The sequence below is a fragment of the Grampus griseus genome (assembly GCF_964374135.1).
Source record: "Grampus griseus genome assembly, chromosome: 1".
Classification (NCBI taxonomy): Eukaryota; Metazoa; Chordata; class Mammalia; order Artiodactyla; family Delphinidae; genus Grampus; species Grampus griseus.
In genome coordinates, this window is record NC_139017.1 from 125960090 (window position 1) to 125976252 (window position 16163).

Consider the following 16163-nt stretch of genomic DNA (forward strand, 5'->3'; position numbering starts at 1 on the left):
TGTCTCTTGTAATAGTCTTTATTTTGAAGTCTATTTTGTCTGATATAAGAATTGCTACTCCAGCTTTCTTTTGGTTTCCATTTGCATGGAATATCTTTTTCTATCCCCTTACTTTCAGTCTGTATGTGTCCCTAGGTCTGAAGTGGGTCTCTTGTAGACAACATACATATGGGTCTTGTTTTTGTATCCATTCAGCCAGCCTATATTTTTTGGTTGGAGCATTTAATCCATTTACATTTCAGGTAGTTATCAATCTGTATGTTCCTATTACCATTTTCTTAATTGTTTTGGGTTCGTTATTTTAAGTTTTTTCCTTGTCTTGTGTTTCCTGCCTAGAGAAGTTCCTTTAGCATCTGTTTTAAAGGTGGTTTTGTGGTGCTAAATTCTCTTAGCATTTGCTTGTCTGTAAAGGTTTTAATTTCTGCATCAAATGTTAATGAGATCCTTGCTGAGTAGAGTAATCTTGGCTGTAGGTTTTTTTCTGTTTCATCACTTTAAATATGTCCTGCCATTCCCTTCTGGCTTGCAGAGTTTCTGCTGAAAGTTCAGCTGTTAACTTTATGGGGATTCCCTTGTATATTATTTGTTGTTTTTTCCTTGCTGCCTTTAATATTTTTTCTTTGTATTTAATTTTTGAAAGCTTGATTAATTTGTGTCTTGGCGTGTTTCTCCTTGGATTTATCCTGTATGGGACTCTCTGTGCTTCCTGGACTTGATTGACTATTTCCTTTCCCATATTAGAGATTTCAACTATAATCTCTTCAAATATTTTCTCAGATCCTTTCTTTTTCTCTTTTTCTTCTGGGACCCCTATGATTTGAATGTTGGTGCATTTAGTGTTGTCCCAGAGGTCTCTGAGACTGTTCTCAATTCTTTTCATTCTTTTTTCTTTATTCTGCTCTGCAGTAGTGATTTCCACTATTTTATCTTCTGGGTCACTTATCTGTTCTTCTGCCTCAGTTATTCTGCTATTGATTCCTTCTAGAGAAATTTTAATTTCATTTATTGTGTTGTTCATCATTGTTTGCTCTATAGTTCTTCTAGGCCCTTGTTAAACATTTCTTGTATTTTCTCCATTCTATTTCCCAGATTTTGGATCATTTTTACTATCATTATTCTGAATTCGTTTTGAGGTAGACTGCCGATTTCTTCTTCATTTGTTTGGTCTGATGGGTTTTTATCTTGCTCCTTCATCTGCTGTTATTTCTCTGTCTTCTCATTTTGCTTAACTTACTGTGTTTGGGGTCTCCTTTTTGCAGGCTGCAAGTTCGTATTTCCCATTGTTTTTGGTGTCTGCCCCCAGTGGGTATAGTTGATTCGGTGGGTTGTTTAGTCTTCCTGGTGGAGGGGACTGGTGCCTGTGTTATGGTGGATGAGGCTGGATCTTGTCTTTCTGGTGGGCAGCATCATGACTGCTGGTGTGTTTTGGGGTGTCTGTGACCTTATTTTGATTTTAGGCTGCCTCTCTGCTAATGGGTGGGGTTGTGTTCTTGTCTTGCTAGTTGATTGGCATAGGGTGTTCAGCACTGTATCTTGCTTGTTGTTGAGTGGATCTGGATCTTAGAGCTGAGTTGGAGATCTCTGGGAGAGCTTTCGCTGTTTGATATTATGTGGAGCTGAGAGGTCTCCTGTGGACCAGTGTCCTGAACTCGGCTCTCCCACCTCAGAGGTACAGGCCTGACACCTGAACAGAGCACCAAGACCCTGTCAGCCACATGGCTCAGAAGAAAAGGGAGAAAAAAAGAAAGAAAAAAAAATAAAATAAAGTTATTAAAATAATTTTTTTTAATTATTAAAAATAAAAAAGTTTAGAAAGTAATACAAAAAAGAAGAAAAAATGAAAGAGAGAGGAGAGCAACCAAAGCAAAAAACAAATCCACCAATGATAACAAGCACTAAAAACTATACTAAACAAACAAAAAAACGAACCAAAAAAAGAGACAGACAGAACCCTAGGGCAAATGGTAAAAGGGAAGCTATACAGACAAAATTACACAAAGAAGCATACACACTCACAAAAAGAGAAAAAGGAAAAAAAATATCTATATATCTATGTATAAGAAAACAAAAAAGAAGAGAGCAACCAAATCAATAAACAAATCTACCAATGATAATAAACTCTAAATACTAAACTAAGATAAACATAAAATCAGAAACAAATTGATGCAGAAAGCAAACCCCAAGTCTACAGTTGCTCCCAAAGTCCACTGCCTCAATTTTGGGATGATTCATTGTCTCTTCAGGTATTCCAGAGATGCAGGGTACATCAAGTTGATTCTGGAGATTTAATCCGCTGCTCCTGAAGCTGCTGGGAGAGATTTCCCTTTCTCTTCTTTGTTCGCACAGCTCCTGTAGTTCAGCTTTGGAATTGTCCCTGCCTCTGCATGTAGTTCTCCTGATGGCGTCTTTTCTTCTCTCAGACAGGATGGGGTTAAAGTAGCAGCTGATTGGGGGCTCTGGCTCACTCAGGCTGAGGGGAGAGACGGGTATGGAATGCGGGGCGAGCCTGCGGTGGCAGAGGCTGGCATGACGTTGCAACAGCCTGAGGTGTACTGTGTGTTCTCCCAGGAATGTTGTCCCTGGATCATGGGCCCCTGGCAGTGGCGGGGTGCACAGGCTCCCGGCAGGGGAGGTGTGGATAGTGACCTATGCTTGCACACAGGCTTCTTGGTGGCTGCAGAAGCAGCCTTAGCATTTTATCCCCATCTCTGGTGTCCGTGCTGATAGCCACAGCTCGTGCCTGTCTCTGGAGCTCGTTTAGGTGGTGCTCTGAATCACCTCTCCTCATACACCCTGAAACAATGGTCTCTTGCCTCTTAGGCAGTTCCAGACTTTTCCCCAGACTCCCTCCCGGCTAGCCGTGGTGCACTAGCCCCCTTCAGGCTGTGTTCATGCCACCAACCCCATTCCTCTCCCTGGGATCTGACCTCCGAAGCCCGAGCCTCAGCTCCCAGCCCCGCCCGCCCAGGCGGGTGAGCAGACAAGCCTTTCCGGCTGGTGAGTGCTGGTCGGCACCGATCCTCTGTGCGGGAATCTCTCCGCTTTGCCCTCCGCACCCCTGTTGCTGCGCTCTCCTCTGCGGCTCTGAAGCTTCCCCACGCCACCCCGTCTCCACTAGTGAAGGGGCTTCGTAGTGTGTGGAAGCTTTTCCTCCTTCACAGCTCCCTCCCAGATGTGCAGGTCCCATCCCTATCCTTTTGTCTCTGTTTATTCTTTTTTCTTTTGCCCTCCCCGGGTATGTGGGGAGTTTCTTGCCTTTTGGGAGGTCTGAGGTCTTCTGCCAGCATTCAGTAGGTGTTCTGCAGGAGCTGTCCCACATGTAGATGTATTTCTGATGTATTTGTGGGGAGGAAGGGAATCTCCACATCTTACTCCTCTGCCATCTTGAAGGTCTCTCTAATACTATGTTAAATAATTGTGGTAAGAGTGGACATCTTTGTCTTTTTCCTGATCTTAAAGGCAATGCTTTCAGCTTTTCACTTTGAGTATGATATTAGCTGTGGGTTTGTCATATATGGCTTTTATTATGTTGAAGTATATTCCCTCTATTACCACTTTGTTGACAGTTTTTATCATAAACTGATGTTAACTTTTATCAAAACTTTTTTCTGCATTTATTGTAATGATCATATGATTTTTATCCTTTGTTTTGTTAATGTGGTATATCATGTTGATTGAGTTGCAGATATTGAGCCACCTTTGCATGCCTGGGATAAATCCCACTTGATTATGGTGTATGATCCTTTTAATGTATTGTTGAATTTTGTTTGTTAATATTTTGTTGAGGATTTTTGCATCTATGTTTATCTGGGATGTTGACCTGTTGTTTTCTTTTTGTTTTTACTGTCTTTGATTTTGGTATGTATGTTGGCCTTATAGAATGTATTTGGATGGTTTCCTCTTCAATCTTTTGGAATAATTTGAGAAGAATAGGTAATAATCCTTCTTTAAATATTTGGTAGAATTCACCAGTGAAGCTGTCTGGTCTTGGACTTTTGTTTGTTGGGAGGTTTTTAATAAGTGAATCTCCTTACTAGTCATCTGTTAGTTCAGATTTTCTATTTTATTATGATAAGTCTTTGTAGGTTGTGTATTTATAGGACTTTATCCATTTCTTCTAAACAACAAATTGGCTGTCCAATTTGTTTGCATGTAATTGTTCATAATAATCTCTTATAATACTTTATATTTCTGTAGTGCTGGTTGTAACTTTTCCTCTTTCATTTCTGATTTTATTTATTTGAGCCCTCTTTCCTTCTTGAAAAGTCTGGCTAAAGGTTTATCAATTTTGTTTATTTTTTCAAAGAACCAGCTCTTAGTTTCATTGATTTTTTTCTATCGTTTTTTAGTGCCTATTTAATTTATTTCTGCTCTGATCTTTATTATTTCCTTCCTTTTAGTAACTGTGTGGGGGTGTTGGTTCTTCTTTCTCTAGTTCCTGTAGGTGTAATTTTAAATTGTTTGAGATTTTTCTTGTTTCCTGAGATAGACTTGTATCACTATAAACTTTCCTCAGGGAACTGCTTTTGTTGCATCCCATAGATTTTGCAATGTTGTATTTCCACTTTCATTTATCTCAAGGTATTTTTTGATTTTCTCTCTGATTTCTTCAGTAACTCATTTGTTGTTTTCTAGCATGTTGTTTAGACTCCACATGTTTGTGTTTCCAGGTTTTTCTTGTAGTTGACTTCTTGTCTCATACCTTTGTGGCCAGAAAAGATGCTTAATATGACTTCAGTCTTCTTAAATTTACTGAAAACTGTACATGGACTAACATGTGATCTACCCTGGAGAATATTCAATGTGAACTTGAAAAGAATGTGTATCCTGCTGGTTTTTTGATGAATGTTTTGTATACCTATTAAGCAATCTGGTCTGATGTGTTGTATAAGCCAAATGTTTCCTTTTGATTTTCTGTCTGGATCATCTGTCCATTGATGTAAGTGGGGTGTTAAAGTCCCTTTCTATTATTATACAATTATGTATTATTGTTATATTATTCTACGATTATAATAATTCTTGTTAAATTATTATAAAATCTTTCCCTTTATGTGTATTTGTATTTGCTTTATGTAGTTAAATGTTCTTATGTTGAGTGTATATATATATTTACAAGTGTTTTCCTTTTTGTTGGGATGATCCCTTTATCATTATATTATGCCCTTCTCTGTATCTTGTAATAGTCTTTGTTTTAAAGTCTATTTTGTCTGATATAAGTATAGTTAGTCCAGCTTTCTTTTTATTTCCATTTGAATGGAATACCTTTTTCCATTCCCCCACTTTCAGTCTTCCTGTTGGTAACTCATTTTTTTTTTCACAATTCCATTCTAATATATATATGGTATTTCTGAGTTTATCTCTTTGTGGAGCTTTTCTTAGTGGATGCTCTACATATTGCAGTCCACTTGTGTTGACATTTTACCAGTAGAAATCTTCCCCCCCCTTTATATATTTATATATTTTCACTCTCCCCTGTTTATATGTTTGCCCTAAATATTTCCTTTAAATATTTAAATGGAGTATTTGAACATTAGAACTGTATCAGCTAGTTATAATTTTTATATCAACCATCAAACATAATTAAGAAAACTGAAGAGAAGGAAATTGTATTTACCTATATTTTTACTCTCCACATTCTGTTTTTCTCTCTGATATTCCAAAATTCTTTTTAAAAATAATTTCCTTCTTGTTTAGCCATTCTCCTTTCGCCATTCTTAAGGAAGATCTGCTGGCAATAAATTCTCTTAGTGTTTCTTCATCTGAGAATATCTTAATTTCACCTTTATTCCTATAAAATATTTTTAGTGGATATAGAATTCTTGGTTGAAAGTTATTTTCTCTCATCACTTAGAATATGTGTGCCACCTCCTTCTGGCCTCCATGGTTTCTGATGACAAATCTGCTGTTATTCAAATTATTTTTCTCTCTATATAAGACATCATTTCTTCTTTAATGCTTTCTGTATTTTTGTTTACTTTGTTTTCAGTTTTGAGAAATTTGAGTATGATGTCTTGGTGTGGATTTCTTTAGGTTTATTTTCTTTGGAATTCACTGAGTTTCTTGATTCTGTATATTATTCTTTGCTAAATTTTGGAAACTTTCAGCTATTGTTTCTTCAGGTACATTTTTCAGTCTCATCCTCTTTCTGCCCTCCCCAATGACATGAATGTTAGATAACTTGTTATAGTCCCACAGGCCTTTGAGCCTCTGTTCTTTTTGGGTTTTTTTCAGATTATTTTCTTTCTGTTTTTCAGATTAGGTAATTTCTATTGTTCTCTCTTCAAATTCACTAATTCTTTCCTCTGTCCCCTTCATTTTGCTGTTGAGCCCATCCATTGAATTTTAAAATTTTTATTATTTCATTTTTCAGTTCTAAAATTTCTGTTTGGTTCTTGAATTGATTTACTAAGATTTTTAATTTCTTTGACAATACTTTCTATTATTCCATTTGTTTCAAATGTGTTCATAAATGCTTGAAACATTTTTTTGATGATTGCCTTAAACTGTCAGGTAATTCACATATCTCTGTCATCTCAGTGTTGGCATCTATTGATTTTATTTGTTTTTTCTTTGTTTCATTTAGGTTGAGATTTTCTTGGGTCTTTGTATGATGAGTGACTTTCAGTTGAAATTTAGTAATTTTGGGCATTATGTCATGAGAAATGGATCTTCTCTAAACCTTCCTTTTTAGCAGGCTTTGTTTGACACCATTTTGACAGGGGAATTTACTGCTCCATTACTGCCAGGTGGGAGTAGAAGTGGGGTTTTGTAGAAATCCATGTTCTCCACTTGACCTTCAATTACAGTGAGGGAGGGGATCATCTCCTCATTATTGTTTTGCAGGGGCAGGTGGGGAGCTCTGATTTCCATTGTTACCTATATGACTGGGGGGGATAGGAGCACCTCATTACCACTCCCTGACACCATGGATTGGGACTTGGCTTTACTACTTTGGGGCAGTTCTGTAAGTTCTGACTCTACCAGTCCAACTCTGACTATTCTATTGAGGAGAAGGGACAGCTTGTTACTGCCATATAGGTGTGGAATTCCATGTTCCCCAACTGGTCTCCGCTGACATTGAAAAAAGGGCAGCACAGTTATTATTTTTGTTAGGATTGAAAGTCCTGGCTCCTTACTGATCCTTTTCTGACACCACACCCACTGGAAGGCTAGGAGATTGGGATGCCTTGTTAGAGCCTGGCAAGGATGGAAGTCTAGGCTCCCCACTTGGCTAGTGGAATTTGTGGAATGGGTGGGGCTACAATTTTTTCTCTGTGTTTTTGTCTGGAGTGGAATGGTTATATTCTAAAAGTTTTTTTTTTTTTTCTCTTGCAAGGTTTTTCTTTTCCTGGTCTTTTGGCTAGAGAGAGGAGGTTTGTCTGGAGTATGTGCAGCAATGAGGAATCCAGGGAACTCACCACTGGGTCATTCCATGTGTCCTGAGCTCTCTTGTTGCTTTGCCTCCTTCTATCAAAGGTTTTCAAAGCCTTCCTATGTTTGTTTTATATATGATGTCCAAGGGTTTTAGTTGTATTTAGAAAAGGAATAAGAAAAACTGTCTACTCCATCTTCATGGATGCAGGATTCCCCTTCATTCTGTTTTTTTACTAAGTAATGTGGTAGGCAGAATAATCATTCCCCAAATATATACACATCCCAATCTCTGGAACCTGTGAATAAATTACCTTACATGACAAAAGAGACTTTCCAGATGTGATTACGTTAAGGATCTTCAGAGAAGGAGGTTATCCTGGGTTACTGGAGTGGACGGAAACTAATCACACGGGTACTTAAAATTGGAGCACTTTTTCCAGTTCTGGTCAGAGAGAAATGTAATGACAGAAGACTATCAGAGAGATGCAATATTGCTGTGTTTTGAAGATAGAGGAAGGGTTGCTGGTGGCCTCTAGAAGTGGGAAAAGGCAAGGAAATGAATTCTCCTCTAGAGCCTTCAGAAAGGAACATAACCCTATTAACTTTTTTGTTTTAGCCCAGTGAGACCTGAGTCAGACCTCTAACCTACAGAACTCTAAGATAATACATTTGTATGGTTTTAGTCCACTAAGTTTTTGGTAATTTGTTATAGCATCAATAAAAATAAAATCAATAAAAATTAATTTATTGTTCCTATAAAGCAATAATCAAATCAAACCTTTATCTGAAGACTGCTAATAATTTTATTTCAGTTTGAATAAAAATATATAGAGATACAAATTACCTTATGAGTTATCATTGCTTATTTTCTGGAAAACACACATTTTTTGAGTGGTTAAGAATTCTAAAATGAGATAATTTATGTATATCTTGTATGTGCTTGGTTTGTAAAAGATGTTCAATAAATGTCTATTGAAGTTGTTAAATACTGGAGGAAAACAAATAGTGGTGGCAAAATGTCATTTCTTAAATCTTTAGAATGTACAAACCAGCTAATATTATTTGAATTATTTTAGCATTGCATCATATTTGTATTTTACAGTTAGTGAAGGTAGTTCTCTAATGGATATTGAAAATGTAATTCTGGCTAAAGTCCATGATGAAGAAGAAGACAACTCAGAGGCAGTATTGAAATCTGATAAGTTCCAACAGGACTTATTTTTTATGGAACGAGTTATAATGGAAAATATGTTTCAGCCAAAACTTGCAGCTTATCGTCAGCTTCCTGTGTTAAAAGGTATTTAATACATTATATACTAAAAATCTTTTGTAAAAAATCATGGTGTTGTTTTGAAATAACGATTTTGTACTTTAAAAAAGGTATTTAAAAATAATCACTTTTAGTTAAGCTCAAATAATTAAAAAAATCAAATGATATTATTATTTCTAAAATGCAATATCTAGACTGAGTTATCACTGATCAGAAGACATTTTTATATAGTTTACAGCACTTAACATATGAGTAGCAAGAGAGTCCAGACCAGAAACCTGAAAGAAAAAGGTGTAGACCTTTACCTTTGGCCCTTTCCTCTCCGTTGTCCCCTCATTGAATTATTCTCTTATAATCAGACCCCCCTTTCCATTGCCATTTATACTTTCCAGGTTCTAGCTTTTATTACCTGTCCCTAATTTTATTACATACTCTTATTGCTACAAATCCCATCTCATAGATTCACAAAATATTTTGTAGGATTTGAGAGATTATCTAATTCAACTTTTCAATTTCAATTCCTAGCTTTCAAGTATGGCTTAGGGCCAACTCCTTTAAGAAATCTTTCTTGATCCTTCAAGTCAAAAGTGATCTTCTACATCAAAAAATTAGGTTACAAAATTGCATGTGTGACAAATGGATGTAAACCTTTTTGCTTACTTACATCTAAGAATATTGAAAAACTATGTTTCTTATCTCACATTAGGTTGATGTTTTAAAATTTTTATCATATATATAAAGTTTTCGTCCCATAATTAGAGTTATAAGATTAAAATTTTACTGAGTACTGTAAATTTTGATGTTTTAAAAACAAAACTGGTGGCAGATCACTTCTTTAAATATATCTAAGAAATAGAAATATAGTAGGAAATTTTTTAATGAGGTAAGATTTACATATAATGAAATACATATATTTTAACTGCATAATTTGATATATTTAAGAATGTATAAGCCTATATAACTAATACTGTAATCAAGACAGAAAATATATTTACCAACCCCAAAAGTTCCCTTCTGCTGTTTTCCAGTTAAAATGTACACCCTTATAGACAGGCAAAGCTGATTTCTATCACTATAGAGAAATTGTTTTGGTATATCATATAAGTGGGTTCGTATAGTAAGTATTCTTTTGTGTCTGGCTTCTTTTACTTAACATAATGTTTTTGAGATTCATCTACATTGATATGTATATAACTAGTTCTTTTTTTTTTCTGAGTACTACTCCTTTTTATGAATATACCATAATAATTTGTATATTCATTCACCTGCTGATGGACACCCGTACATCTTTGAGCTGTTATGAATAAAGCTGCTATGACCATTTTTGTGTTTCTTTTTGTGGATATGTTTTAATTTCTCTTAGATAAATACCTAGAAATGGAATTATTGGGTCTTTGGATAGATGTATGTATAACTGCAAAATACCTTTCCAGATTATTTGTACCATTTTACAATCCCACAAGAAATATACAGGAGTTGCTCCATCTTCCTTTTTTTTTTTTTTTTTTTTTTTGGCTGTGGTAGGTCTTCATTGCTGAACGGGGGCTAATCTTCATTGCAGTGCGCGGTCTTCTCATTGCGGTGGCTTCTCTTGTTGCAGAGCATGGGCTCTAGGCACGTGGGCTTCAATAGTTGTGGTACACAGGCTCAGTAGTTGTGGCTCACGGGCTATAGAGTGCAGGCTCAGTAGTTGTGGTGAATGGGCTTAGTTGCTCGGCGGCATGTGGGACCTTCCCGGACCAGGGCTTGAACCCGTGTCCCCTACATTGGCAGGTGGATTCTTAACCACTGCCACCAGGGAAGCCCCGCATTCTTGATAATGCCTGCCGTTGGCAATCTTTTTAATAACTTTTTTTGTCATTTGTATATCTTCTTCTGTGTAATATTTGGTCAAGTTCTTTGCGCATTTTAAAATTGAGTTGTCTTTTTAAAAAAAAATCAAGTAGTAGGAGCTTTTTTTTTTAATATATTCTGCATACAAGCTCTTTGAAAGATACAACTATTTTCTTTAAGCCTATAACTTATATATTTGTCTGTTGTTGAGCAGACATTTTTAATTTTGATGAAGTCTTATCTGTCAGTTTTTCCTTTTGTAGTAAATACTTTCCATGTCTTCTCTAAGAAATCTTTGCCTGCCCCAAGGTTGCAAATGTCTTTGTCTTGTTTCTGAACTTAGGATAAAGGAATTCAGTATTTCATTGTTAAATGAGATGTTAAGTATAGTTTTTTATAGATGCCTTTTACTGGTTTGAGGAAATTTCCTTCTCATTCCAGTTTGCTAGACATTTTTAAACATAAATGGGTGTTGAATTTTGTTCAAAACATTTTCTAAATTATTAAAACAATTATGTAAGTTTTTCCTTTAATCTGTCAATTTGGCCAGTTACAGTGCTTGATTTTAAAATGTTAAAACAAACTGAATTCCTCTGGTTAAACTTCACTTGGTTATGGTATATTATCCTTTTTATATACTGTTGAATTCAATTTTCTAATACTCTATTGAGAATTTTCGTGACTAGTCTCATGCAACATATTTTTTTGTAATTTTCTGTTCCTTTGAAGTTCTTTAGTGTTATGATGGACTTATAGTATGAGTTTTGAAAGTCTTCCCTCATTCTCTGTTTTCAAAAAATTTTTGTGTATTATTTCTTCTTTAAATGTTTCATAAAATTTACCAGTGAAACCATCTGGGATGGAGTTTTCTTTACAGAAAGTTTTAAAATTGCAAATTTAATTTCTTTGACAAATATAGGGTTATTCTATTCCTACCTGTATCAGTTTTGGTAATTTGTGAGGAATTTACCCGTTTTGTCTATGTTGTTGAAATTATATGCATAAAGTTGTTTATAATATCCTCTCTTTAAATTCTTTTGATATCTGTAGGATTTATAGTGGTATCTCCTATTTCATTCTTGATATTGGTCATTTTTGACTTTTCTCTCTTTTTTATTAGTCTGGTTGGGGCTTTTTCAATTATAGTAATCCTTTCAAAAATATCTTCTTGTTTCAATGATTTTCTCAATGTTTTGGTCTTTTTTAAAAAAAACTTCAGTTATTTTCATTTTTACTTTTACGTTTTTCTTCGTTGAATTTAATCTACTCTTCTTTTTGTAGCTTCTTAAGATGGAAGTTTGGATCATTGATTTTACATCTTTTTTTGTGTCTAAGATAGGCATTTAATACTATAAATTTTCCTGCCTCTTACAAATATTGATATCTTGTGTTTTTATTATTACTCAGTTCCAAATAATTTTTAATTTTCCTTGTGGGTTTTTCTTTGATGTTTAGGTTAGTTAAAAGTATACTGTTTAGTTTCCAAGTTTTTAGTAATTTTTTATTCATCTTTTCTTACTGAATTCTAATTTAACATCGGCATGGTGGTCAGAGAACATATTCTATATGATTTCTACCCTTTGAAATTTATTAAGAATTGTTTTATGGCCCAGCATATGATGAATGTTCCACATTCAAGAAGATGGGGTATTCTATTATTTAGTGCAGTATTCTTTAGATGTTAATTATGTCAAATTGATTGATAGTGTTTTACAAATCTTTCATTTTTATTGAGTTTTTGCTGACTTGTTCTATCAACTAATGAGAGTATTGTTAGAATCTTTAATTATGATTATGGATTTGTCTCTATTTTCTCTAGGCTTATTAATTTTACTGTATATATTTGAGAGCTTTATTATCAGATACATTCATACTTAAATTGTTCTATCTAGTCTAGACCCCTACCTGCACACACTTTAGAAAAAGCTAATTTAAAAAGCAAGATAATCTGAACATAAGTTCACTGCTTGATAAAACAAACTTCAACACTGTATTGTTTGGAAGAAAACACAATCCAGTCATTCATGCTGTAAATTTTATGATGTACAGCCTCCAATAAAAATAATTACTAGTCACGTAAAGAAGCAGGAAAATGTGAGCCATAACTGAGAAAAATCAGTTAATAGAAACAGATGAAAAGATGACTGAGATGGTGCAAAAGCAGACAAGGACTTTTTTTTTTAATAGATCTTTATTGGAGTATAATTGCTTCACAATATTGTGTTAGTTTCTGTTATACGACAAAGTGAATCAGACATATGCATACATCTGTCCCCACATCCCATCCCTCTTGAGCCTCCCTATGCCACCCCTCTAGGTCATCACAAAGCACTGAGCTGTTCTCCCTGTGCTATACTGCTGCTTCCCACTAGCTAACTATTTTACATTCGGTAGTGTATATATGTTGATGCTACTCTCACATCACCCCAGCTTCCCCCTCCCACCCCGTGTCCTCAAGTTCATTCTCTATGTCTACGTCTTTATTCCTGCCCTGCAGCTAGGTTCATCAGTACCATTTTTTGTTTTAGATGCCATATATATGCATTAGCATATGGTATTTGTTTTTCTCTTTCTGGCTTACTTCACTCTGTCTGACAGATTCTAGGTCCATCCACCTCACTACAAATAACTCAATTTCCTTTCTTTTTATGGCTGAATAATATTCCATTGTATATATGTGTTACATCTTCTTTATCCATTTATCTGTCGATGGACATTTAGGTTGGTTCCATGTCCTGGCTATTGTAAATAGTGTTGCAATAAACATTGTGGTACATGTCTTTTTGAATTATGGTTTTCTCAGGGTATATGCCCAGTAGTGGGATTGCTGGGTCATATGATAGTTCTATTTTTAGTTTTTAAAGGAACCTCCATACTGTTTTCCATAGTGGTTTTATCAATTTACATTGCCACCGACAGTGCAGGAGGGTTCCCTTTTCACCACACCCGTTCCAGCATTTATTGTTTCTAGATTTTTTGATAATGGCCATTCTCACTGGCATGAGGTGATACATCATTGTAGTGCTTTTTCTGGTTGTTTTTTTAAATTTTTATTTATTTATTTTTGACTGCGTTGGGTCTTTGTTGTTGTGCACGGGCTCTCTCTGGTCATGGCAAGTGGGGGCTACTCTTCGTTGCAGTGCGTGGGCTTCTCATTGCGGTGGCCTCTCTTGTTGCGGAGCACGGGCTCTAGGCACGCGGTCCTCAGCAGTTGTGGCATGCAGGCCCAGCAGTTGTGGCTCGTGGGTTCTGCAGTGCAGGCTCAGTAGCTGTGGTGCATGGACTTAGTTGCTCTGTGGCATGTGGGGTCTTCCCAGAACAGGGCTTGAACCCGTATCCCCTGCATTGGCAGGCAGACTCCCAACCACTGCAGCAGCAGGGAAGTCCCCTCATTGTACTTTTGATTTGCATTTCTCTAATAACTAGTGATGTTGAGCATCTTCTCATGTGCCTTTTGGCCATGTGTATGTCTTCCTTGGTGAAATGTATATTTAGGTCTGCTGTCCATTTTTTAACTGGGTTGTTTGTTTTTTTGATATTGAGCTCCATGAGCTGTTTGTATATTTTGGAGATTAATCCTTTGTCCTGTTGTTTAATTTGCAAATATTTTCTCCCATTTTGAGGGTTGTCTTTTTGTCTAGTTTATGGTTTCCTTTGCTGTGCAAAGGCTTTTAAGTTTAATTAAGTCCCATTTGTTTTTATTTCCATTACTCTACAAGGTAGGTCAAAAAAGATCTTGCTGTGATTTATGTCAGAGTGTTTTTCCTATGTTTTCCTCTAAGAGTTTTATAGTGTCCGGTCTTACATTTAGGTCTTTAATCCATTTGGAGTTTATTTTTGTGTATGGTATTAAGTAGTGTTCTAATTTCATTCCTTTACATGTAGCTGTCCAGTTTTCCAAGCACCACTTATTGAAGAGGCTGTCTTTTCTCCATTGTATGTTCTTGCCTCCATTGTCATAAATTAGGTGACCATATGTGCATTGGTTTATCTCTGGGCATTCTATTCTGTACCATTGATATATATTTCTGTTTTTGTGCCAGTACCATACTGTCTTGATTACTGTAGCTTTGTGATATACTTTGAAGTCAGGGTGCCTGATCCCTCCAGCTCTGCTTTTCTTTCTCAAGATTGCTTTGGCTATTCGGAGTCTTTTGTGTTTTCATATGAATTGTAAAATTTTTTGTTCTAATTCTGTGAAGAATGCCATTGGAAGTTAAATAGGGATTGCATTGAATCTGTAGATTGCTTTGGGTAGTATAGTCATTTTCACAATGTTGATTCTTCCAATCCAAGAACATGGTATGTTCCTCCATCTGTTTATGTCATCTTTGATTTCTTTCATCAGTGTTTTATAGTTTTCTGAGTACAAGTCTTTTGCCTCCTTATGCAGGTTTATTCCTAGGTATTTTATTCTTTTTGTTGCAGTGGTAAATGGGAGTGTTTCCTTAATTTCTCTTTCTGATTTTTGTTGTTGGTGTATAGGAATGCCAGAGATTTCTGTGCATTAATTTTGTATCCTGCTACTTAACCAAATTCATTGATTAGTTCTAGTAGTTTTCTGGTGGCATCTTTAGGATTTTTTATGTATGGTATCATGTCATCAGCACACAGAGAAAGTTTTATATCTTCTTTTCCAATTTATATTCCTTTTATTTCTTTTTCTTCTCTGATTGCTGTGGCTAGGACTTCGAAAACTATGTTGAATAAGAATGGCGGGAATGGGCATCCTTGTCTTGTTCCTTATCTTAGTGGAAATGCTTTCAGTTTTTCACCACTGAGTATGATGCTTGCTGTTGGTTTGTCATATATGGCCTTTATTATGTTGAGGTAGGTCCTCTCTATGCCCATTTTCTGGAGGGGTTTTATTATAAATGGGTGTTGAATTTTGTCAAAAGCGTTTTCTGCATCTATTGAGATGATCATATGGTTTTTATTCCTTAATTTATTAATGTAGTGTATCACATTGATTGATTTGCATATACTGAAGAATCCTTGCATCCCTGGGATAAATCCCACTTGATCATGGTGTATGATCCTTTTAATGTGCTGTTGGATTCTGTTTGCTAGTATTTTGTTGAGGATTTTTGCATCTACATTCATCAGTGATATTGGTCTATAATTTTCTTTATTTTGTGATATATTTTTCTGGTTTTGGTGTCAGGGTGATGGTGGCTTTGTAGAATGAATTTGGGAGTGTTTCTCCCTCTGCTTTTTTTTGGAAGAGTTTGAGAAGGATTGCTGTTAGCTCTTCTCTTGATGTGTGATAGAATTCTTCTGTAAAGCCATCTGGTCCTGGACTTTTTTTTGTCAAAGATTTTTAATTACGGTTTCAATTTCATTACGTGTGATCAATCTGTTTATATTTTCTAATTCTTCCTGGTTCAGTCTTGGAAAATTGTACCTTTCCAAGAATTTGTTCATTTCTGCATGGTTGTCCATTTTATTGGCATATAGTTGTCTGTCGTAGTCTCTTATAATCCTTTGTATGCCTGCAGTGTCACTTGTGATTTCTACTTTTTCATTTCTAGTTTTATTGATTTGTGTCCTCTCCCTTTTTTTCTTGAGTAGTCTGGCTAAGGGTTTATTAATTTTGTTTATCTTCTCAAAGAACCAGCTTTTAGTTTTATTGATCTTTGCTATTGTTTTCTTCATTTCTATTTCATTTATTTCTGCTCTGATTTTT

General features: G+C 35.6%; 1 protein-coding gene across 1 annotated transcript in view; it reads left to right on the plus strand.

Annotated features, from left to right (window-relative positions):
- Positions 1-16163, plus strand: part of DNAI4 (dynein axonemal intermediate chain 4) — a gene marked incomplete at both ends in the record, with an annotated part of 124091 nt that overhangs the window by 70441 nt on the left and 37487 nt on the right. The window contains 1 exon segment of the mRNA XM_082666033.1: positions 8477-8671. Coding sequence (XP_082522159.1) covers positions 8477-8671 — 195 coding nt within the window.